Here is a 25,596-nt window from a genome sequence, read left to right on the forward strand (position 1 = left end):
TTCTAACAAAAGGATGGACTTTTCAAGACTGCAATATGTGTCAACAGTTAAGCACAGCTGCAACTATCAGTGTACTACATGTGATGAATAGCAATATGTTATATAATCTAGCTATAATGGCTACAGCCTTGGGGGGGTCAACAGTAACAATGAACCATCAACCTTCGGGGCCCCAATGTCAGTGTGCAGGTCTGCCCATTGAGTCTGTAGTGATAGGATTAGCTAAGAGCCTACAGGGCCACACTGAAAGTAGCCCAATGTCATTGTGAGAGAGGCTGACAGCCTCTGGCTTTGTCCCAGATGGCACTCTATTCGCTATTTAGTGCACTACTTTTTATCAGGGCCCTTGTCAAAAGTACCGCACTAAATACGGAATAGGGTGCCATTTGGGACGAAGCCTCTGATTCCTCTGCTCCTCGGGACACACTGAAAGGATCCTCACAATGCCAAGGAAGCCAGGCCAGCCAAAATAAGACAAATCTATCAGTCTGCCTGGAATAATCCAGTGTGTGGCAAGGCCAGCGAGCCGCTGTGGAGGTCAGTGTTCCTGTTGCCTTCCTGTCTGTGGGAGACGGCTGAGCAGATCTGGATTGGAATCTCTGATGCAGGGCGGTGGAAACGTGAACACCCCATGGATCACTGTTCCCTTTCTTTTGGTGGCTGTGTGACACACATCACAGTTTCCTCAAAGGTTTTCTTCTGACATTGGATTTTTCCAACAGAACTGAGCGGTAGGACCGTAGGACCCGACTACTTGGCTGTGATGACGTGTACAGGACAATATCAAGTAAGACACAAGGAACGGCTGATTCAATAAAAGTCTATTTTATTGTAGTGCTCTTCGGTTCCAACATATTTAAGAGGAAGGAGAATGGAACATTTATAACGAACAGTTATTAGTCAATACTATCATCTTTAGACATTATGAAAACGGTCAACTAGCAAAATGTGTTTAGTTAATACTTCATATTTATATAATTTCAAAAAATATAAATATATTTTCCCCCAAAGTAACTACAGTTTGCTGGTTAGCTCTATGTAAATGCATTGCAGGTTGTGAATGTTAAATATATAACAATGATTATGGTGGCCCGTTATTTTGGAACTTAGATCATACTGCATGTTAATAATAGGTAAACTTTGTGACAGCCCCAACCTATTTCTGATGTATTTGATACATTTACTATACACAAATAATATAAGTATAATCTCATATAATATAATATTGTCTAGTACCCTACTTCAGCCATATACCTATTTACTTTAGGCTCTCTGTAGGGAATATGGCCTCAACAAGCCCACGTCATGCCGGACTATCCTTCACATGCATCTCATACGAAGGCATATACAAATCATACAAAGCCATTGTCCACTATTCTACTGCTATAGTTTATATATCCACTGTTCTAAAAGCCTAAGGGAAATAGCCACTAACTTAGCAACCATATACATTAGAATTTCCATTATCAAATGTATTATTAAAAAAAGGAAATAAGTGCTTTGGGGGAATGTCCTTGTGATACCTTAGCTCAGATACTGTCCATTTGAAATGTTCATCCCATTGCATGGGCTCCTCTTGATGTTCAGAGTCTCTGGGCCTATCAAGTGAGGATAGAGGCGGGACTTCATTGAGCGTCGTCGACTGTTCCCGGTTGTCTGGTGCTCTTCCTCGTCATCTTCCTCCTCCTCAGCGCTGGATGTGTTGCCATTGACCTCAGAGTCCAGATCATTTCTGTTGGGCTCGGGGAAGCTGTCATTCAGGTACTCAATTTCCTCTACACAAGGTGGCTCATCATCCTCGAAGCAGCTGGAGAGAGAAGAGCATAGGAGAGGAGAGGAGAGCAGAAGAGAAGAGAAGAGAGGAGAGCAGAGGAAAGGTGAGGAGAGGAGAGCAGATGAAAGGTGAGCAGAGGGGAGGGGAGGGGAGGGGAGGGGAGACAGTCAGTTAACCAAAGGAAATGGATGGCTTAATGAAGGGAGTGGAGCGGAGTACAGTAAATCAATAACTACCGTTTTGGTGATTAACACCACCAAAAGCTTCCATACATTTCCATCTCCTCTTACACACTGTGACATGTCAGTTCTACCACCTTGCTTCACAGCACAGTCATAGTTCCCCAGTCATTTCCAGTGAGCCTAAACTCATTGACATCCTTGGCATGAGTCACAGACGCAGGCTGTAACTCATTCATATCCTTAGAGGGGTTATTACAGACAGAAGCAGGGTCTGAGTACTGCAAAGCGAGCATACACCGTAGTAAATGCTGGGTTTGGATTGGATATGTTATCATTGAGATGTCTGATTAGACAACACAATATGTAGTGTCGGGAAAAACGCCACTACTTCCTCAATATCAGAAACGTTGTGTCCAAAAACCACATTAGTGTAATGCTGTTTGAGATTATGCTAGTTGCAATGCAAGCTGAGGTCATGCTGCTGGATTGGTGTCTGTGCGTCAGTGGAGGAGGAAGGGGAGGACCATCCTACTCAGTGATTTTCAGAAAAATTAAATTGTGAAACATAGATAAAACTATACTATATTCACATATCGCCAAATAACTGATTAAAACATTTTTTTTGCAATGACAGTCTAGAGTAGCCTCAACAGCACCCTCCAGGGCAGCACCATGATGTAGCCGTCCTCCTCTGGGTACATTGACTTCAATACAAAACCTAGGAGGTTCGTGGTTCTCACCCCTTTCCATAGACTTACCAAGTAATTATCACAGTAATTATCCGTACGACATCCTCCAACCTATCAGAGCTCTTGCAGTATGAACTAACATCTTGTCCATCCAATCAAATGATCAGAGAATTAATCTAGTACTGAAAGCATAAGCTACAGCTAGGTAGCACTGCAGTGCATAAAGTGTGGTGAGTAGTTGGCTCAAAGATAGAGAAGAGTTTGGAACAAATTCATTTCTTCAAAAAATTAAGGAGAAGCAGCAGAGAGAGAGAGAGAGAGAGAGATAGAGAAGAAGAATTTGAAAGAATTTGAAACTGTAAAAGATTAAGAAAAAATCGAATATTTATTGGGTGAAAAGCCAAAATGTGCAGTTTTGGCAGCCAAATATGTGTCCTCCTGCCTCCTGCCACGACAAGATTTTAATATTCTACAGAATATATAGACTTTATTGGATATGCACCATATCGTGACAAATTCTGCATCCAGTTGCGTCTTGTGGACATACAGTATGTGATATTGGGATTACTTCGAATATCACACATGGACATTTCCTATGTCTGGATTATGACTCATTCAATATCCTGAGATATATGACATCCTATTTTCTCTCATCATGCTGATAAATACTGACTGTACAGGTCGCATATCTGTGTTTTCTCAGCACATTCAAGATATGAAGCGACATTGTTTCCAGATATGCTTCTCTTGGCTCAGGTCCATTTCCGGATCTTGATATGCTTTTTGATATGCTGAAAATAAGGACGATTTCTGATGGATTTCTGAGTTTTCAGCACATTATCAATAATTTGACAAACATGAAATCCATATTTTTCTTTCATGCACAAATAACTCCTCAATTCCCTCCAGGTATCACACATGGTATAGCTGGATATAGACTCCTTAGATATCCTGAGATAGGCCTATGTGGACATCTTATTTTCTTTATAAGATTACAAGTACTGACAGTAGGCCTACATAAACTCAGCAAAAAAAGAAACGTCCCTTTTTCAGGACCCTGTCTTTCAAAGATAATTCGTAAAAATCCAAATAACTTCACAGATCTTCATTGGGTTTAACACCGTTTCCCATGTGTGTTCAATGAACCAGAAATAATTAATTGACATGCACCTGTGGAACAATCGTTAAGACACTAACAGCTTACAGACGGTAGGTAATTAAGGTCACAGTTATGACAACGTAGGACACTAAAGAGGCATTTCTACTGACTCTGGAAAATGCCAAAAGAAAGATGCCCAGGGTTCTTGCTCATCTGCATGAACGTGCCTTAGGCATGCTGCAAGGAGGCATGAGGACTGCAGATGTGGCCAGGGAAATAAATTGCAATGTCCGTACTGTGAGACGCCTAAGACAGCGCTACAGGGAGACAGGACGGACAGCTGATCATCCTTGTAGTGGTAGACCACGTGTAACAACACCTGCACAGGATCGGTACATCCGAACATCACACCTGCGGGACAGGTATAGGATGGCAACAACAACTGCCCGAGTTACACCAGGAACGCACAATCCCTCTATCAGTGCTCAGACTGTCCACAGTAGGCTGACAGAGGCTGGACTGAGGGCTTGTAGGCCTATTGTGAGGCAGGTCCTCACCAGACATCATCGGCAACAACGTCGCCTATGGGCACAAACCCACCGTCGCTGGACCAGACAGGACTGGCAAAAAGTGCTCTTCACTGACGAGTCGCAGTTTTGTCTCACCGGGGGTGATGGTCGGAATCGAGTTTATCGTCGAAGGAATGAGCGTTACACCGAGGCCTGTACTCTGGAGCGGGATCAATTTGGAGGTGGAGGGTTCGTCATGGTCTGGGGCGGTATGTCACAGCATCATCAGACTGAGCTTGTTGTCATTGCAGGCAATCTCAATGCTGTGCGTTACAGGGAAGACATCCTCCTCCCTCATGTGGTACCCATTCGGCAGGCTCATCCTGACATGACCCTCCAGCACGACAATGCCACCAGCCATACTGCTCGTTCTGTGTGTGATTTCCTGCAAGACAAGAATGTCAGTGTTCTGCCATGGCCAGCGAAGAGCCCGGATCTCAATCCCATTGAGTACGTCTGGGACCGGTTGGATCGGAGGGTGAGGGCTAGGGCCATTCCCCCAAGAAATGTCCGGGAACTTGCATGTGCCTTGGTGGAAGAGTGGGGTAACATCTCATAGCAAGAACAGGCAAATCTGGTGCAGTCCATGAGGAGGAGACACACTGCAGTACTTAATGCAGCTGGTGGCCACACCAGATACTGACTGTTGCTTTTGATTTTGACCCCCTCCTTTGTTCAGTGACACATTATTCCATTGCTGTTAGTCACATGTCTGTGGAACTTCTTCAGTTTATGTCTCAGTTGTTGAATCTTGTTATGTTCATACAAATATTTACACGTTAAGTTTGCTGAAAATAAACGCAGTTGACAGTGAGAGGACGTTTCTTTTTTTGCTGAGTTTAGTAAATCTTCTCATCACATACAATGCATATGCTCTTGACTAAGGTCCATATCAGGATCTTGATATACATTTTGATATTCTAAATAAGGACAATTTCTGTTGCTTTTTTGAGTTTTGAGGCTAGCTAAATAATTTGACAAATATTAAATCCATATCATTCTTTCAGACACTAGCTATACTTTCAGTATTCCCTCTGGATAAAGTTGCACGCAAACCAAAAGCTAAAAGCCCTGTAACTAATAGAATTGCAATAAGAATCACACATTTTCTGTTTTGAATTTGGGCACCACAAATGAGTGTGCAAACGGTGTGTGCTCAAATTGACAACTGGAGAAACAAAGAAGTGAGAAACTGTTCAGAAATGATCTCAAAGAATTTACCTCTAAAGTGAGTAACTCATTTGAGATGTTTAATTCATTTTAGTAATTAGATTGAAGAATGTTAGCTAAATCCAGTAGGGCTAGTTAATTAGCTAACTAGCTAGCCTTGATAGGGGGGGGTGGGCTAATTGGTAGCCTAGCTAGCTAATAAATAATGAAATTGCCTTCCCTTCAGGATACATTTTTTTACTCCCAAGGAGACCTTTAAAAACATCTAGGCGTATTTTGTATTCCTGGTTAATATAAGCTAACTAACGTATAGCTTGGCTAGCTAGCTTATTCCAGTTCTCATCATGAATGAAGCAGGTAGAGTAGCTACACTATATATACAAAAGTGTATGGACACCACTTAATAAAATTAGTGGCTTTTTCAGCCACAAGTGTTGCTGACAGGTGTACAAAATTGAGCACCCAGCCTTGCGATCTCAACAGGTAAAATCATTTGGGAGCTGGACATTTCATGATTTGGATTCAACCGATTTTTATCAGAAATACAAGGATTAATATTACATATCATGTCAGGAGATCTATTAAAATTATATATATGATCAGGTGATGACTACAGATATGATACATTTCTGAAAATATAAAGGCTTGGATAATAGATACACTACACCTGCTCGTTGAACATCTCATTCCAAAATCATGGGCATTAATATGGAGTTGGTCCCCCTTTGCTATTATAACAGCCTCCACTCTTCTGGAAAGGCTTTCCACCAGATGTTGGAGCATTGCTGTGGGGACTTGATATAGCAGTAAAGGGGGGACCAACTCCATATTAGTGTCAGATATCTGGAAACATATCGATAAATATATTCCCTGATGTTGCCCTTGTTTGCAGTGTTTGTTGTATTTTATTCTTCTTAGTTTACCTTTCACTTACTTAGCTAATGCAGGTAATTTAGCCTACTCAATAACCTGACCCAAATAGAGAGGAATGCTATTTATGTTAGTTAGCTTGCTAAGGCTATCCAACACTACAACTCTTTCAAATCATGGTAATCTTTCAGATTTATACATTTATTGCCACCGGGGATCACCGGTGTAACAGCTAAACTGCTTGCTGTACACTGTACTGCGTGATTGCACACATGGATTGGATTGTGGGTTTACTAATGTGTTAGTTCTAGTTTGTTGGCTATAATGTTAATATGATGACAACGATGTCGGCTGTGTAGGGGTTAGCGGTTATGGTATGAAGGTTTGGCTTGGAGAGGTCTTTGCGCCTGGTCACAGACAGCTGTTGGTTAGACGAGGAGAGCACATAGAATTTCACAATGAGCGAAGGGATGATTCAGTATGTGGCTGCTGAAAGTAAACTGTGTGTTCCTGTGATCAGGGGTGTATTGATTTGGCTAATTCTGTTGCAAAACGTTTCTTAAGCAGAAGCTTACAGTGAACTCTGTGTTTGGGTGTGCAAGGGTGTATTCATTTTGCGGATTATGTTGCAAAATGTTTCTTAAACGGAAGCAAACAGAACGAAACAGGGAGGAACCTACCTGAATTTGTCCAATAGAAACGAATGATTAATCAAATTAAACCAAACAAAATTGTATTTTATTTGATCGAATCAAATTGTATTCGTCACATGCGCCAAATACAACAGGTGTAGACTTTACCATGAAAAGCTTACTTATGAGCTCTTTCCCAACAATGCAGAGTTAAAAAGTAAGAACATTTGCAAATAAATATAGAAAATAGTATCACAATAAATACCAATAATGAGGCTATATACAAGGAGTACCGTAGAGAGTTAGTGTAAAAAAAGGTAAATGCAAATAGTCCGTGTAGCCATTTGATTAACTGTTCAGCAGTCTTATGGATTGGGGGTAGAAGCTGTTCAGGAGCCTTTTATTCCCAGACTTTCCACTCCGGTACCGCTTGTTGTGCGGTAGCAGAGTGAACTGTCTATGGCTTGGGGGGTTGGGTCTATGACAATTTTCAGGGCCTTCCTCTGACACCTACTGGTATAGAGGTCTGGATGGCAGGGAGCCCCGCCCCAGTGATGTACTGGGCCACCCACACCACCCTATGTAGCACCTTGCAGTCAGATGCCATGTAGTTGCCATACCAAGCGGTGATGCAGCAAGTCAATATGCTCTCAATGGTACAGCTGTAGAACCTTTTGAGGATATGAAGGCCCATGCCAAACCTTTTCAGCCTCCTGAGGGGGGAAGAGGCGTTGTCGTATCTCATTCACAACTAAGTTGGTGTGTTTGGACCATGTTAATTCCTTAGTAATGTGGAAACCGATGAACTTGAAGCTCTCGACCTGCTCCACTATAACCCTGTCGATGTGGATGGGGGCGTGCTTGGCCATTCTTTTCCTGTAATCCACAACCAGCTCCTTTGTCTTGCTGACGTTGTGGGAGAGATTTTTGTCCTGACAGTGTGACTTCCTCCCGATAGGCTGTCAGCCTCGTCGTCGGTGATCAGGCCTACCACCGTCGTGTCATCAGCAAATGTATTAATGATGGTGTTGGAGTTGTGTGCGGCCATGCAGTCGTGGGTAAACAGGGAGTACAGGAGGGGACAGTTGCAGAGGGAGGTGTTTAGTCCTGAGTTTAGGATGAGCTTGGAGGGCACTATGGTGTTGAAAGCTATGCTGTACTCAATGAACAGCACTCTCACATAGTTGTTCCTTTTGTCCAGGTGGGAGAGTGCAGTGGGAAGTGCAATAGCGTCACCTGTGGATCTATTGAGGAAGTATGCAAATTGTAGGATGTCTGGGATGTTGGTGTTGATATGGCCATGACCAGCCTTTCAAAGCATTTCACGACTACAGATGTGACTGCTACAGATGTTGCTACACCTCAGATCAGCTAGATGCAGGCAAGTCACCTTCATTACTCCAGTATGTCTCTCGACCTGTGCACCTATATTATAAACTTTCATTCATAGGCTAGGTTGTAGCAACCCCATGATGGGTAGCCTAAACCTATCAATGTTACATTGAACTGGGTGAATGGAATATGAATGACAGTCATCCAATATGCTGTAATAGAAAAGGCCATGCTCATAAAATTGAAAAAAATTAATATCCTCCCTTATCTTGAATGGAACAACCTGCTACTGCTGTGAATGTAAACAACACTACCTGTCAAGTTATTCCCATTTTGAAATGCCCACATTAATGCATGCAGAAGCCCATGGTAATCGCTAATGCATAGGCAAATTGTGTTGGCAAAAGTGTGTGTGTAGGGAAATTGTCATTTCTGTGCCGGTTGAAAAGGTGCCAATTGACTCCACCAGCAGTTCAGATGTGTGAATGATGCTGTGACCTTCAGATAGCCCAACCCTTGATTGACAGCAAACATAAAGCCCTTCTACACTAATCAGATTAGAACACACTGGGATCCACTGGGGACGAGGATGTGACAGGCACACTGATTTACATCTTCTCCACACACTCACCTCTTTATGTGCGTGCATGTGAGTGTGTGTGTGTCTGTCTGAGTGCTTGTCTATTTCTGCTCTGAATGAGAATTAAATAGAAGATAACATATGGTACTGTGATGAGAGGGGCTGTCTGCTTCTCCTAACAGAAAGCAGGATGATATTTTTTTTGGGGGGGGGGGTAATTTCTCTTTTCCAGGAGGGCATCAAGAGTGGCAAGGGACCTATGCTTTTAAAACCTGCCGCTTTGAAAAGTAACACTATAATTTTGAAGTTCCGTGGTTGCCATGGCGCCATGAGGTCGCCTTGGCAGAGACCTCCTGTATATCTTGTAGATAGCCAAGTGTGTATAGATCTGGTCTGGATTGCATCTATTTGTTTAATTCCCGTGAATTAATGGCAAATCAGCTTTCTCACGATAGCTAGCTAGCGATGCTATCAAGCTAGCTATCTAGTGTATTTTGATTCTAATACACCAACCTATTTTGGGTGGGGGGTTCTACTACAATTAGGAGGACTATAATGCATGGCGAGCTAGCATTGGCAATTTCATCGGTCAGGAGGTTTGCTCAAGCCATGTGGTTCCCTATTGACTGTTACTCCATCTGTTGGAGGCTTGAAACCCTCAAAACGTTCAACTCTGGCTGAAAATCGTAGTACAGATCGACTCTTATCATATACTGTAGCTGTTTTATTTGATTCTTGATTGTTTGCTTTTTTCAAGCACTTTGAGATTTCTTTTGTCATGTAAAGTGCTATAGAAGTTCAATAAATTATTATTCATTGATTATTAATTTTACACCTTAGCACAGTATTTTCAGATTGGTATTTTATTATCAGCTGCCAAGATGTCAGGGGCTTTGAAAGATCATTAAACAATCACTGGCTCCTTCAAAAGCCTTGCATTATGCTACAAAGTCTACAGGACCAGATGATTATATCCAAAGGGCTATAACTTTCTATGCAAATGCCTGCTGTGTCGCAAGTAACCTCTCCCAAAGTCAAATCAAATCAAATTGTATTTGTCACATGCGCCGAATACAACAGATGTAGACCTTACAGTGAAATGCTCACTTAATCAACAATGCAGTTTTCCTAAAATACCCCCCAAAAAGTAAGAGATAAGAATAATTAAACAGCAGAAGAAAATAACAATAGCCGGACTATGTACAGGGGGTACCGGTACATAGTCAATGTGCGGAGACACCGGGGTCGAGGTAATTGAGGTAATATGTACATGTAGGTAGAGTTATTATAGTGACTATGCGTAGATAATAACAGAGAATAGCAGCAGCGTAGATGGGGGGGGGGGGGGGGGGGGAATGCAAATAGTGTGCATTAGCTGTTCAGGAGTCTTATGGCTTGGGGGTAGAAGCTGTTTAGAAGCCTCTTGGACCTAGACTTGGCACTCCAGTACCGCTTGCCGCGCGGTAGCAGAGAGGACAGTCTATGACTAGGGTGGCTGGAGTCTGACAATTTTTAGGGCCTTCCTCTGACACGGCCTGGTATAGAGGTCCAGGATGGCAGGAAGCTTGGCCCCGGTGATGTACTGGGCCGTACGCACTACCCTCTGTAGTGCCTTGCGGTCGGAGGCTGAGCAGTTGCCAAACCAGACAGTGATGCAACCAGTCAGGATGCTCTCAATGGTGCAGCTGTAAAACCTTTTGAGGATCTGAGAACCCATGCCAAATCTTTTCAATCTCCTGAGGGGGAATAGGTTTTGTCATGCCCTCTTCATGACTGTCTTGGTGTTAGGTTATCTTAGTGTTCTTGGGCACATGGACTATGGTGGTCTGCTTGAAACATGTTGGCGTTACAGACTCAGACAGGGAGAGGTTGAAAATGTCAGTGAAGACACTTGCCAGTTGGTCAGCGCATGCTCAGAGTAGACTTCCTGGTAATCCGTGCGGCCTTGTGAATGTTGACCCGTATTAAGGTTTTACTCGCATCGGCTGCGGAGAGCATGATCACACAGTCGTCCGGAACAGCTGATGCTCTCATGCATGTGTTAGTGTTACTTGCCTCGAAGCGAGCAGAGAAGTTATTTAGCTCGTCTGGTAGGCTCGTGTCACTGGGCAGCTCTCGGCTGTGCTTCCCTTTGTAGTCTGTAATAGTTTGCAAGCCCTGCCACATCCGACGAGCGTTGTGTAATACAAGTCGGTGTAATACAATTCGATCTTAGTCCTGTATTGACGCTTTGCCTGTTTGATGATTCGTTGGAGGGCATAGCGGGATTTCTTATAAGCTTCCGGGTTTCGTCAAAGAAACCTCCGTTTGCAGCAATTACAGCCTTGCAGGCCTTTGGAATTCTAGTTGTCAATTTGTTGAGGTAATCTGAAGAGATTTCACCCCATGCTTCCTGAAGCACCTCCCACAAGTTGGATTGGCTTGATGGGCACTTCTCACGTACCATACGGTCAAGCTGCTCCCACAACAGCTCAATACGATTGAGATCCGGTGACAGCGCTGGCCACTCCATTGTAGAAAGAACACCAGCTGACTGCTTCTTCCCTAAATACTTCTTGCATAGTTTGGAGTTGTGCTTTGGGTCATTGTCCTGTTGTAGGAGGAAATTGGCTCCAATTAAGCGCCGTCCACAGGGTATGGCATGGCATTGCAAAATGGAGTGATAGCCTTCCTTCAACAAGATCCCCTTTACCCTGTACAAATCTCCCACTTTACCACCACCAAAGCACCCCCAGACCATCACATTGCCTCCACCATGCTTGACAGATGGCGTCAAGCACTCCTCCAGCATCTTTTAATTTTTCTGCGTCTCGCGAATGTTCTTCTTTGTGACCCGAACATCTCAAACTTAGATTTGTCTGTCCATAACACTTTTTTCCAATCTTCCTCTGTCCAGTGTTTGAGTTCTTTTGCACATCTAAATCTTTTTTGTTTATTGGCCAGTCTGAGATATGTCTATTTCGTTGCAACTCTGCCTAGATGGCCAGCATCCCGCTGTTGCCTCTTCACTGTTGATGTTGAGACTGGTGTTTTGCGGGTACTTTTTAACCTGTTGGGGATGGGGGCGCTGTTTAGACTACTTATGCTAATTTGGCTAATTTTTTAAACGGCTTCCCACAAAATCCTTGATCGTACAATATGCATATTATTATTATTATTGGATAGAAAACAGTCTATAGTTTCTATAGGAGTTGAAATTTTGTCTCTAAGTGGAACAGAGCCCATTCTACAGCAATTTCCCTGACATGGAGTCAGATTTGAGAAATGTTGGCCACTGTTCTGAAGTCATTTAAAAGGGCACTGTCGTTGCTATGACTATACGGACACTTCTTACGTCTTCCCCTGGATGCCTTTACGTGATGACGATTCCAACGGGGTCGATTGCGCGTTCACAGGCCCTACAAATGAAAAAACCCTGAAGCTAGTCATTCTTTGGGAGCTGCGTCATGAGCCAAGAGGACACCGGCGCGCACCTGTTCCAAGCGTTAGTTTAGCCTGTTATATTTCTCCGGTCATCTTTTCACTCGTTATAGGAGTTAAAAACATCATAAGGTAGTTAATTTAAAGCGTTTTATAGCAATTTATATCCGTTTAGTGCGATTTTGGGACATTTATTTTTGCAACGATGTGAAAAGTTGGGCACGCTTTTCAGTTCATCCCGAACGCAGTTGACATTTCCACATGGCAAGAGGACAGCTTTCCACCAAAAGACGATTTCTCCCAAGAAAGGATCCTTTGCCCAAGATACTGATGGAAGAACAGCTCAAGGTAGGACATTTTTATTATGATAAATCGTGTTTCTGTCGAAACATTTTAGTGGCTTAGGACGCCATGTTTTTTGACGTAGCTTCGCTTGGCGCAAACTGTATTGAAAAGTAAGGATAAATTAAAAAATGTAATAACGCAATTGTATTAAGAATTAAATTGTCTATCAATCCCTGTCCACCCTGTATTTTTTAGTCACGTTTATGAGTATTTATGTATAAGAGTAGATCACTGTCTAAGTGGCGCAAGGACATTTTCTGACCAACTGAGCTACATTTCACATTGTCTAACCATGATTTTGGGGGCTAAATATAAACATTTTCGATCAAACTGTATATGCATGTTGTAATGTGATGTTACAGGAGTGTCATCGGAAGAATTCTGAGAAGGTTAGTGAAAAAATTAATATCTTTTGGCGATGTTGACTTTTATCGCTCACTTTGGCTAGAATCAATGCTGGGCTGCTAATTGCTATGTGCTAAGCTAATATAACGATTTATTGTGTTTTCGCTGTAAGACACTTAGAAAATCTGAAATATTGTCTGTATTCACAGGATCTGTGTCTTTCGATTCGTGTATGCTGTGTATTTTTACGAAATGTTTGATGATTAGTAGTTAGGTAAACACGTTGCTCATTGTAATTATTCTAGTCCATTTGTGATGGTGGGTGCAATTGTAAACTATGCCATCTACCTGAAATATGCACTTTTTTCTAACAAAACCTATCCCATACCATAAATATGTTATCAGACTGTCATCTAATGAGTTTTTTTGTTGGTTAGGGGCTATAAATATCTTAGTTTAGCCGAATTGGTGATGGCTACTGGTGTTGGTGGACAAATAAAAGATGGTGGATTATGCTAATGTGTTTTTAGGTAATAGATGTACATCTTTACATATTGTGTCTTCCCTGTAAAACATTTTAAAAATCGGAAATGTTGACTGGATTCACAAGATCTGTGTCTTTCATTAGCTGTATTGGACTTTAATGTGTGAAAGTTAAATATTTTAAAAAAATATTTTTTTTGAATTTCGCGGCACTGGTTTTTCAGTGGGGGGGGGGGGGGGTGTGCCGCTAGCGCCACGCTGATCCTAGACAGGTTAATGAAGCTGCCAGTTGAGGACTTGTGAGGCGTCTGTTTCTCAAACCAGACATTCTTATGTACTTGTCCTCTTGCTCAGTTGTGCACCGGGGCCTCCCACTCCTCTTTCTATTCTGGTTAGAGACAGTTTGTGCTGTTCTGTGAAGGGAGTAGTACACAGCGTTGTACGAGATCTTCAGTTTCTTGGCAATTTCTCACATGGAATAGCCTTCATTTCTGAGAACAAGAATAAACTGACGAGTTTCAGAAGAAAGGTCTTTGTTTCTGGACGTTTTGAGCCTGTAATCGAACCCATAAATGCTGATGCTCCAGATACTCAACCAGTCTAAAGAAGGCCAGTTTTATTGCTTCTTTAATCAGGACCACAGTTTCCAGCTGTGCTAACATAATTGCAAAAGGGTTTTCTAATGATCAATGAACCTTTTAAAATAATCAACTTGGATTAGCTAACACAACGTGCCATTGGAACACAGGAGTGAGTTAAGGTTGCTGATAATGGGCCTCTGTACACCTATGTAGATATTTCCAGCTACAATAGTCATTTACAACATGAACAATGTCTACACTGTATTTCTGATCAATTTGATGTTATTTTAATGGACCAAAAAATGTGCTTTTCTTTGAAAAACAAGGACATTTCTAAGTGACCCCAAACTTTTGAACTGTAGTATATATATATATATTTTCTTTTGCTTTCTCTTGGGCACCCCACTGCTCTGGGCCCAGGGGCTTTAGCCCCGGTAAGCTCCCACATTCATCCGGCCCTGGGTAGAGTACCTAGTGGTGATGACTATTTCAATGTCCACAAAGCAGTAGTTATATAGCAGGGCAGAGACATAACCCTTGGCCACGGCAGTGATCTCTAAGGAAAGGTAGGTTGAGCCACAGCCTATTCAACCTGCTACCATCCAGAAGGCGAGGTCAGTACAGGTGCATCAACGCTGGGACCGAGAGACTAAAAAACAGCTTCTATCTCCAGGCCTTCAGACTGTTAAACCATTTTCATATTTTTCTTTCAGAGGCCAATGTCAGGGCCGCTGTGGCCAAGGGTTACGTGTCTGCCCTGTTGAAGCTGTATGAGGACTGGCACAACAAGGACCCGGACCATGAGACCATCCCCATCCGCCTGGCCCTGCTCCATTGCCTGCACCAGACAGACCCACTGCAATGTCTACACTGTTTTTCTGATCGATTTTATGTTATTTTAATGGACACATTATTATTTTTTCTTTCAAAAACAAGGACATTTCTAAGTGACCCCGAACTTTTGAACGATAGTGACAGTTTTTATGTCCCGTTGGTAGGATATTGTCACGTTCCTGACCTGTTTCTGTTAGTTTTTGTATGTGTTAGTTGGTCAGGACGTGAGTTTGGGTGGGCAGTCTATGTTTTCTGTTTCTATGTTTGTTTAAGGGTGACCTAATATGGCTCTCAATTAGAGGCAGGTGGTTTTCATTTCCTCTGATTGAGAGTCATATTAAGGTAGGTGTTTTCACACTGTTTGTTGTGGGTGGTTGTTTCCTGTGTCAGTGTTTGTTGCACCATACGGGACTGTTTCGTTCGTTCTTCGTTTTATGTAGTCATTTTTCCTGTTGTGCGTTCTTCGTGTTTTATGTAAGTTCGTATGTTCAGGTTTGTCTACATTCGTTTTGTTATTTTGTAAGTATTCAAGTGAAGTTCGTGTTTTTCGTCTACACTTAAATAAATTTCATTATGTCTAAATACAACGCTGCAGTTTGGTTCAATCCCTGCTCCCCCTCTTCGGATGAGGAGGAACGCCGTTACAGAACCACCCACCGATCCAGAACCAAGCAGCGTGAGTTCGAGCAGTGGACATGGGAGGACGTGTTAAATGGAAAAGGTTGCTACACATGGGAGGAGATCCGAGCTGGAAGAGATCGCCTTCCATGGGAACAGCTGGAGGCGATTAGGAGAGCGGAGGCAACGGGAGAGAGAGAGACCGGATTTATGAAGGTACGCGGCTAGCACGGAAGCCCGTGAAGAAACCCCAAAAATTTCTTGGAGGGGGGGGGGCTAAGAGGTAGTGGGCCAAGGGCAGGTAGGAGACCTGCGCCCAGTTCCCAGGCTAACCGTGGAGAGCGGGAGTACGGACAGACGCCGTGTTACGCAGTAGAGCGCACGGTGTCTCCTGTACGTGTGCATAGCCCGGTGCGGGTTATTCCACCTCCCCGCACTGGTAGGGCTAGAGTGGGCATTGAGCCAGGTGCCATGATGCCGGCTCAACGCGTCTGGTCTCCAGTGCGTCTCCTCGGGCCGGCATACATGGCACCAGCCTTACGCATGTTGTCCCCGGTTCGCCTACATAGCCCGGTGCGGGTTATTCCACCTCCCCGCACTGGTCGGGCGACGGGGAGCATTCAACCAGGTAAGGTTGGGCAGGCTCAATGCTCAAGGGAGCCAGTACGCTTGCACGGTCCGGTATTTCCGGCGCTACCTCCCCACCCCAGCCCAGTACCACCAGTGCCAACACCACGCACCAGGCTTCCAGTGCGTTTTCAGAGCCCTGTTCCTCCTCCACGCACTCTTCCTATGGTGCGTGTCTCCAGCCCAGTGCCTCCAGTTCCGGCACCACGCACTAAGCCACCTGTGCGTCTCCAGAGCCCTGTACACACTGTTCCTTCTCCCCGTACTCGTCCTGATGTGCGTGCCCTCAGTCCGGTGCCACCAGTGGCGGTACCACGCACCAGGCAAATAGTACGCTTTGAGAATCCAGTGTGACCTGTCCCTGCTCCCCGCACTAGCATGAAGGTGCGTGTCCTTAGCCCGGTGCCTCCAGTTCCGGCACCACGCACCAGGTCTACAGTGCGTCTCATCCGGCCAGAGCCATCCGTCTCCCCAGTGCCGTCTGAGCCATCCGTCTGCCCAGTGCCGTCTGAGCCATCCGTCTGCCCAGTGCCGTCTGAGCCATCCGTCTGTCCCGAGCCATTAGAGCCGCCCGTCTGTCCCGAGCCGTCAGAGCCGTTAGTCAGTCAGGAGCCGCTAGAGCCATTCGTCAGTCAGGATCTGCCAGAGCCGCCAACCAGACAGGATCTGCCAGAGCAGCCAACCAGACAGGATCTGCCAGAGCCGCCAACCAGACAGGATCTGCCAGAGCCGCCAGCGAGCCATGAGCGTCCAGAGCCGTCAGCCAGCCATGAGCGTCCAGAGCCGTCAGCCAGCCATGAGCGTCCAGAGCCGTCAGCCAGCCATGAGCAGCCAGAGCCATCAGCCAGCCATGAGCAGCCAGAGCCGTCAGCCAGCCATGAGCGTCCAGAGCCGTCAGCTAGTCATGAGCGTCCAGAGCTGCCATGTATCCAGAACTGCCCCTCAGTCCAGAGCTGGCTCTCTGTCCGGAGCTGCCCTTCAGTCCGGAGTTGCCCCTCTATCCTGAGCTACCTCTCTATCCTGAGCTACCTCTCTATCTTGAGCTACCTCTCTATTCTGAGCTACCTTGTCCCGGAGCTGTCCCTTATTTTTGTGTTGCCTCTTATATTAGGTGGGTGGAATAGGAGGGTGGTCATTCTGAGGGGGAGAAGTAAGCTGGGATTGACTATGGTGGGGTGGGGACCTCGTCCAGAGCCTGAGCCACCACCGTGGTCAGATGCCCACCCAGACCCTCCCCTAAACTTTGTGCTGGTGCGCCCGGAGTTCGCACCTTAAGGGGGGGGGGGGGGTTATGTCACGTTCCTGACCTGTTTCTGTTAGTTTTTGTATGTGTTAGTTGGTCAGGACGTGAGTTTGGGTGGGCAGTCTATGTTTTCTGTTTCTATGTTTGTTTAAGGGTGACCTAATATGGCTCTCAATTAGAGGCAGGTGGTTTTCATTTCCTCTGATTGAGAGTCATATTAAGGTAGGTGTTTTCACACTGTTTGTTGTGGGTGGTTGTTTCCTGTGTCAGTGTTTGTTGCACCATACGGGACTGTTTCGTTCGTTCTTCGTTTTATGTAGTCATTTTTTCCTGTTGTGCGTTCTTCGTGTTTTATGTAAGTTCGTATGTTCAGGTTTGTCTACATTCGTTTTGTTATTTTGTAAGTATTCAAGTGAAGTTCGCGTTTTTCGTCTACACTTAAATAAATTTCATTATGTCTAAATACAACGCTGCAGTTTGGTTCAATCCCTGCTCCTCCTCTTCGGATGAGGAGGAACGCCGTTACAGATATACAGTACATGCTTTCAGTTCGTACCATTTATTTTCCAGCGTTTGAACGTTAGCTAGCAGGACAGAAGGCAAAGGCAGATTAGCCACTCATCACCTGATCCTCACAAGGCACCCTGATCTTTTCCCGTGAAATCTCAGGTTCTGATGTCCAGAATGTCTTTTCGGTCATACGGTAGAAGCAACATTATGTACAAAACAAGTTACGAACAACGCGAAAAAACTAACAAAATAGCATGGTTGGTTAAGAGTCGATAAAACGGCAGTCATCCCCTCCAGCGGCAGTCATCCCCTTTTCAAAACTGATAAGATATACTTTTGCATGGATGTTTCCTCGCTGATTTTTCATTACTTCTTTCTTATTTCTATCTTCATCCCTTTCTTTGTTTCTTCATCTCATCTGTTTATCTTGCGAGTTGATTAGATCTGAATTAAGGGGCAGAATGGCGAGATCACCCTTACTATTGTGTTAAGATTATTCCTTAAGAGCAATGATGAAGGAGGATGTTAGAGCTCACTGCTAACAGCAAGCCCTGCCAAACCCCACCTGAAATCTTTCCCTTAACAAACGCTTACTCTAAAACCCAAAACCTCTTTCATACAAGAAATGGGGACATTTTGTAGAGTAAAAAGGAGTCATCCAGCCAGCAGCTGTGTAGAGAATAAGGACTTGCTCCCAACCTTGCTCCTAGTCACAACAAAAACAAACAATTAAGAAACAAAGCTAACCCTTGAAGCTGTTGCCCCACAATTTTCCAGATTATCCCATAAAAAAACACTTTGGTTCTGACTACATTGCATCAACAAAAGAAAGTATTTTGTATACACCAGGCTCCCAGTGTCTGGTCTGGAGCGTGAAGTCACAAGCTCTGCTGGTCGGCTACTACCTGGCAACTTATAGTAGCGGTGCCAAAAGTCCTGGTCTGCCTTATGATCAAGTTCGATCCCCACTGTGAATTATTTTAAAGTTTGCTACAAATCAAGATATTTAATTAAATAGTGATCCATTCTTGCTAATATATTTGTCATAACACAGGAACACGTACTGACACAGACCAATCACCGGCCAGCAGGCTACGAGGAGGCTCCATTAAACTCTCTCAGGCATGATGAAAACGACTACATCGACCATGATCCTTTGCTAGTTGTGGCCACTTTCACCGTGATCCTTAGCGATTTGTTGGTACCATTCAGCCCCATTCAGCAATATGGCGGCTTCAAATTCAGCGCTACGACTATATACTGGTTTATGGTATACTCAAGTCATGTGAAAGACACAGCATGTAGATGAGCATACCCTCCCTGCCTTTTGTGCAGTGCAAATTCAAAAGAAAACTGTAATTGCAAACATTGACAACAATAATTTGGCTATAGATTAAGCATGAGCAGCTGCTGATTCCTACAAGTGATCAGTGACAGTAGTTTGTTAACTCTGTTGCTGTTGTAGCCTCTGAAAGTCCCTTTAGCCAAAGTGTTACGCCTTTCCACATTTTCTTGTTTCTTCCCTGCTACCCCTCAGGTTCTTGTTGCCCAGAAGCTGCCTGGCTCGTGCAGTGAGTCAGTGACACAGTAGCTAGTCCAATGTTTACAATTCAAATCCTATTAGCCATGTTGTCAGGAGTGACCAATCGACCGTGAAATCATCATTAACACAAAGGTACAAAAAAGAGAGTGGGGAAACAAAACAAAACAAAACATAACAGGCCAACAGATGTATCATTAATAGTTCTGCTACTGGCTGTGTTGGGGAGAAGTTTGCTCAGAGGGCAGCTTGTATGAACATTATGTCGAAAGTGGTATGCCCATCTACATGAGACCATTACCATAGTGTATCCTCACACATTAATTAATCATACTAAAGTGATTTCTCTACCTATGTCATGCTATCATGTTCTGTTTCATACCATTAGATCAACAGATACCTACTCCAATGGCATTAGAAAAGGTTCAAAATGGTAGTATGTCTGTGAGCAGTATACGTTGGTAAAACATGATTTGCACACAATCTCTCAGCACAAGGGGAACACACATGAGACCAAGCAGACAATGGACACACAGTGAAAATCCTTTCATCGGTTTTATAATTATGTGCAAATGCAATCTTAATCGGATTATTCATGTCATCCATTCAGCCAGCCGCATTGCAATCAAGCACAGTGATCTGGAGAGATAGTACAACTTTCATTACTGTACACACAATGGGCTGAGAGAGAAACAGACATCTCATCCCAACATTGCCTCCCACTGACCTCAAGAATAACTAATCCAAGGTTATTACCATTTTCCTTCTGTTTCTCTCTATTTCCCTGATAACGAAAGTTAGCAGTCTAGGCTGTTAACAACCTCGTTTCTCTATTAGAAAAAGGATTTAAACTTACCATGGTCTGTGGAAAGAAAATATGTTGTTTCTGATGTATTTTAATCAAAAGCCTGCGGGTCAGGATGGAAACCAAACAAGCCAGTCATTTCATTTTCAGTGTAAGGCTCTTCACAGAGCAGTGGGTCAGGGAGCACATAATGCACTACATCGCAATCAGGAATTACATTCAATGGGGAAAAAAGTGAGTACAACTGGCTGCTGGAGTTGAATATTGATTTGAAAATGTATTTTTCACGGTGTCTGTAAGTTTTTCTTTCATGTCAACATATTCAGAATAAGCAATGTTCTGAATTTCAAATAAGACCAAAACAAAATCATTATAATCAACTCTAACTTAACTCAGCCAAATAGTTCAGTATATCACCATTTACTGTAATGGGTAAACATACAGTACTAGTGTAACTACATACATTGACCCCCCCCCCCCTTTGTTTTTACACTGCTGCTACTCGCTGTTTTTTTCTTTGCATAGTCACTTTACCCCTACCTACATGTACAAATTACCTTGACTAACCTGTAACCCCACACATTGACTCGGTACCGGTACCCCCTGTATGTAGCCTCGGTATTGTTATTTTATTGTGTTACTTTTTATTTTAAAAATTACTTTAGTTTATTTAGTAAATATTTTCTTATCTCTATTTCTTTACCTGTATTGTTGGTTAAGGGCTGTTGTATTCATCACATGTGACAAATCAAATTTGATTTAATTTGATTAACACAATCTGTTTAAGACTAGAGAAGCACCACCCATATCATCAACAGTAATAATGCTCTGACAGCAGGGGAGTAGGAAGTGTGTCACAGCTCGTCTCTTCTCTTCCCAAACTGTCGAAAATGTATTTTTTGCTGTTGGTGTGAGAGTAATTACTCACTGATCTCCTATTAAATCAGACACACTCAAGTCATGCATGGTGATTATGAGAGCTTATTGATTTGTGCTGCGCCACTCACCCATCAACTTAATTCATTCTAAATGACTTATTAGCTGCCAATAGAAAGGTAAACTCAATATGGCACAGAGTTAGTTCAGTTTTGTCATTGCCGTTTTTTATTAACCCACCACTGTCAATACCCGTAACATTTGATTAAGGAAATAGAGAGGTTAAACAACATGACAGGGGTGTTTCTGAGTAAGCAGGCAGTTGGACATGTAGGTTGACGAACATTGTTTACCTGGGGAGCCAAATTTTAAAAAAGTTACTTTGTATGTGACAATTCATTTTGTACAGCACAATTTTTTTATTTGAACAATTTTATTCTAATTCTACTTAAATCGTGTGTATCAACGTGTCTGCAGTATTCTTTATCTCTAATTACTCTACAGCAGTAATATTGTGCTTTAAATGCATGTGCATTCCTTCATTATGTTGAATGCCAAATAAGTTCAGTTAAACTGTTAGAGAGATTAACAAACAGCAACATCCATAATTACTTTTCAAATCCCTTCTTAGACACCAGTGTCACAAGTTCTCCATATAAATCGGCTGATAACACACAATAGTTTTCAGTGGCGAATCACACAAATCTGATATGTTACATCAGTCCAGTTTGGACAATTAACTGAGTGGCAGCTGTTCCAGAAATTTTTAAAATGCTCCACAACATGTAAAATGATAATCTGCTGTATTGAAAATTAAAATGGCATTTAGCAGAAATATGCTTAAATCTATTGATGAAAATACCTCTCACTACCAGGCCCAGGCTCGTGCACAGAAAGAGGTATAAGGGTGCATGAGCACCTGCCCTTTTGCCCTCCTATGAGATAAGTGCCGTTTCAGATTTGTGGCGTCTTTTTATGAACAACTTTTTATTTAAAACTTCTAGTCTATTTTCTCTTGTTATTGAAATAAAAGCTCATTTCAAATGTTCGAATCTTGGGAAAATACCCCTCCCAATCCCTTTCACTCATCATGCAGGCAGACACTGCCGGCGCGGGAACGGTAGTGTAGTAGTGGCTACCTTTTGAGTTGTGTCAAATGTGTCATCTCACGGTCAGGAACATGGAAGGCTTCAATTAGACTGTTAGTAACCCTAAGAGGCAGACGTCAGCAGCAGAACAAACTCCAATCACGGGTAAACCTAGTAAGATTGTTTCAACAGAATAGCTAACTAGCTAGCTAACTAGCTGATTCTAGCTGATAGCCAACCACTCTTTGGCCCTCTTTGCCCTCTCTTTGAGCAGTAGGCTATAAGCTTGCTTACAGTTGGATGGTGTAATGCCAGGTATGATTCAGGGAACACAACAGCCAACTGGTGGAGGCCCAGTGTTCCCTTAACCCAGAGAGCCAAGACTTTCTAGATGTGAAGAAGGTGAAATCAATGCTAGATCTAAGAAAAACAGAGTGTAGTGTCGCTGGCCAGTTTACAGACTGAAATCACCTGCTCTGGCTCCCGTGAAGACAAATGGACTACACTTGATATCCTGCTACAATGTTTTGGGCCTCTCTCCGCTATGCGACCTATGCGACATGGCCAAGGCTTTCGACTCTGTCAATCACCACATTCTTATCAGCAAACTCAACAGCCTTGGATTGTCAAATGATTGCCTTGCCTGGTTCACCAACTACTTCTCAGACAGAGTTCAGTGTGTCAAATCGGAGGGTCTGTTGTCCGAACCTCTGGCAGTCTCTATGGGGGATGCCACAGGGTTCAATTCTCAGCCAATTATTTTCTCTGTATACATCAATGATGTCGCTCCTGCTGCTGGTGATTCTCTGATCCACCTCTACGTAGACGACACCATTCTGTATACATCTGGCCCTTCTTTGGAAACTGTGTTAACTAACCTCCAGACGAGCCTCAATGCCATACAACTATCCTTCCGTGGTCTCCAACTGCTCTTAAATGCAAGTAAAACTAAATGCATGCTCTTCAACCAATCGCTGCCCACACCAGCATCACCACTCTGGACGGTTCTGACTTAGAATATGTGGACAACTATTATTATTATTTCCGGCGCCGACAGAGATGGCCGCGTTCCTAGGAAACAATGCAGTATATTGTTATTTTATGTGTAATTTCTTACATTGTTACCCTAGGAAATCTTAGGTTTTATTACATACAGTCGGGAGGAACTATTGGATATAAGAACAAAGTCAACTCACCAACATTACGACCTGGAATACGACTTTCCCGAAGCAGATCCTCTGTTTGGTCCACCACCCAGGACAATGGATCGGAACACAGCCGGCGACCCAAAACAACGGTGCCGCAGAAGGGGCAAACACAGCGGTCTTCTGGTCAGGCTCCGTAGACGGACACATCGCGCACCGCTCCCGAGCATACTACTATGTCCAGTCTCTTGACAACAAGGTAGACAAAATCCGAGCAAGGGTTGCCTTCCAGAGAGACATCAGAGACTGTAACGTTCTTTGTTTCACGGAAACATGGCTTACTCGAGACACGCTATCTAAGTCGGTACAGCCACCTGGTTTCTTCAAACATCGTGCCGACAGAAACAAGCATCTCTTCGGTAAGAAGAAGGGCGGGGGTGTATGCCTTATGATTAACGAGTCGTGGTGTGATCATAACAACATACAGGAACTCAAGTCCTTTTGTTCACCTGACGTAGAATTCCTTACAATCAAATGCCGACCGCATTATCTACCAAGAGAATTCTCTTCGATCATAATCACAGTCGTGTATATTCCTCCCCAAGCGGACACATCGACAGCCTTGAAAGAACTTAATTTGACTCTATGTAAACTGGAAACCACATATCCTGAGGCTGCATTTATTGTAGCTGGGGATTTTAACAATCTGCTAATCTGAAAACAAGGCTCCCTAAATTTTATCAGCATATCGATTGCGCGACCCGAGCTGGCAAAACCCTGGATCATTGTTTTTCTAACTTCCGCGATGCATATAAAGCACTCCCCCGCCCCCCTTTCAGAAAAGCTGACCACGACTCCATTTTGTTGCTCCCAGCCTATAGACAGAAACTAAAACAGGAAGCACCCGTCCTCAGGTATGTTCAACGCTGGTCCGACCAATCGGATTAAAAGCTTCAAGATTGCTTCGATCACGTGGACTGGGATATGTTCCGCATAGCATCGAACAACAACATTGATGAATATGCTGATTCGGTGAGCGAGTTTATTAGCAAGTGCATCAGTGATGTTGTACCCACAGCATCTATTAAAACATTCCCCAACCAGAAACCGTGGATTGATGGCAGCATTCGCGCAAAACTGAAAGCGCAAACCACTGCTTTTAGTCAGGGCAAGGTGACCGGAAACATCACCGAATACAAACAGTGTAGCTATTCCCTCCGCACGGCAATCAAACAAGCTAAGCATCAGTATAGAGACAAAGTAGAGTCACAATTCAACGGCTCAGACACGAGAGGTATGTGGCAGGGTCTACAGTCAATCACGGACTACAAAAGAAAAAACAGCTCAGTCACGGACCACGATGTCTTGCTCCCAGACAAATTAAACAACTTCTTTGCTCGCTTTGAGGACAATATAGTGCCACTGACACGGCCCGCTACCAAATACTGCGGGCTCTCCTTCACTGCAGCCAATGTGAGTAAAACATTTAAACGTGTTACCCCTCGAAGGGCTGCAGGCCCAGACGGCATCCCCAGCCGCGTCCTCAGAACATGCGCAGACCAGCTGGCTGGTGTGTTTACGGACATATTCAATCAACCCTTATCCCAGTCTTCTGTTCCCTCATGCTTCAAGAGGGCCACCATTGTTCCTGTTCCCAAGAAATCTAAGGTAACTGAGCTAAATGACTACCGCCCCGTAGCACTCACTTCCGTCATCATGAAGTGCTTTGAGAGACTAGTCAAGGACCATATCACCTCCACCCTACCTGACACCCTAAACCCACTCCAATTTTCTTACCGCCCCAATAGGTCCACAGACGACGCAATCGTAATCACACTGCCCTAACCCATCTGGACAAGAGGAATACCTATGTAAGAATGCTGTTCGTCAACTACAGCTCAGCATTTAACACCATAGTACCCTCCAAACTCGTCAACTGGGTCCTGGACTTCCTGACGGGCTGCCCCCAGGTGGTGAGGGTGGGAAACAACATCTCCACTCCGTTGATCCTCAACACTGGGGCCCCACAAGGGTGCATTCTCAGCCCTCTCCTGTACTCCCTGTTCACCCATGACTGCGTGGCCATGCACGCCTCCAACTCAATCATCAAGTTTGCAGACGACACTACAGTGGTAGGCTTGATTACCAACAACGACAAGATGGCCTACAGGGAGGAGGTGAGGGCCCTCGGAGTATGGTGTCAGGAAAATGACCTCACACTCAATGTCAACAAAACAAA

At 43.9% G+C, this 25,596-nt stretch overlaps 1 protein-coding gene and 1 long non-coding RNA gene across 2 annotated transcripts in view; one reads left to right on the top strand and one right to left on the bottom strand.

The window, feature by feature from the left end:
* The first annotated feature begins 508 nt into the window (after positions 1 to 508).
* LOC129862630 (uncharacterized) lies at positions 509 to 17,419 on the top strand. The gene is made up of 3 exons (XR_008760798.1): positions 509 to 787; positions 1,588 to 1,877; positions 14,785 to 17,419. It is a non-coding gene; the product is annotated as an uncharacterized LOC129862630 (long non-coding RNA).
* The window catches only part of LOC129862629 (cytosolic carboxypeptidase 4), a 155,808-nt gene continuing 131,021 nt past the window's right edge, over positions 810 to 25,596 (bottom strand). The window contains exon 24 of the mRNA XM_055934473.1: positions 810 to 1,807. Coding sequence (XP_055790448.1) covers positions 1,525 to 1,807 — 283 coding nt within the window. The 3' untranslated portion in view covers positions 810 to 1,524. The remainder of the gene's footprint in view (positions 1,808 to 25,596) is intronic.

The sequence above is a fragment of the Salvelinus fontinalis genome, chromosome 9 (genome assembly GCF_029448725.1).
Source record: "Salvelinus fontinalis isolate EN_2023a chromosome 9, ASM2944872v1, whole genome shotgun sequence".
Taxonomy (NCBI): Eukaryota; Metazoa; Chordata; class Actinopteri; order Salmoniformes; family Salmonidae; genus Salvelinus; species Salvelinus fontinalis.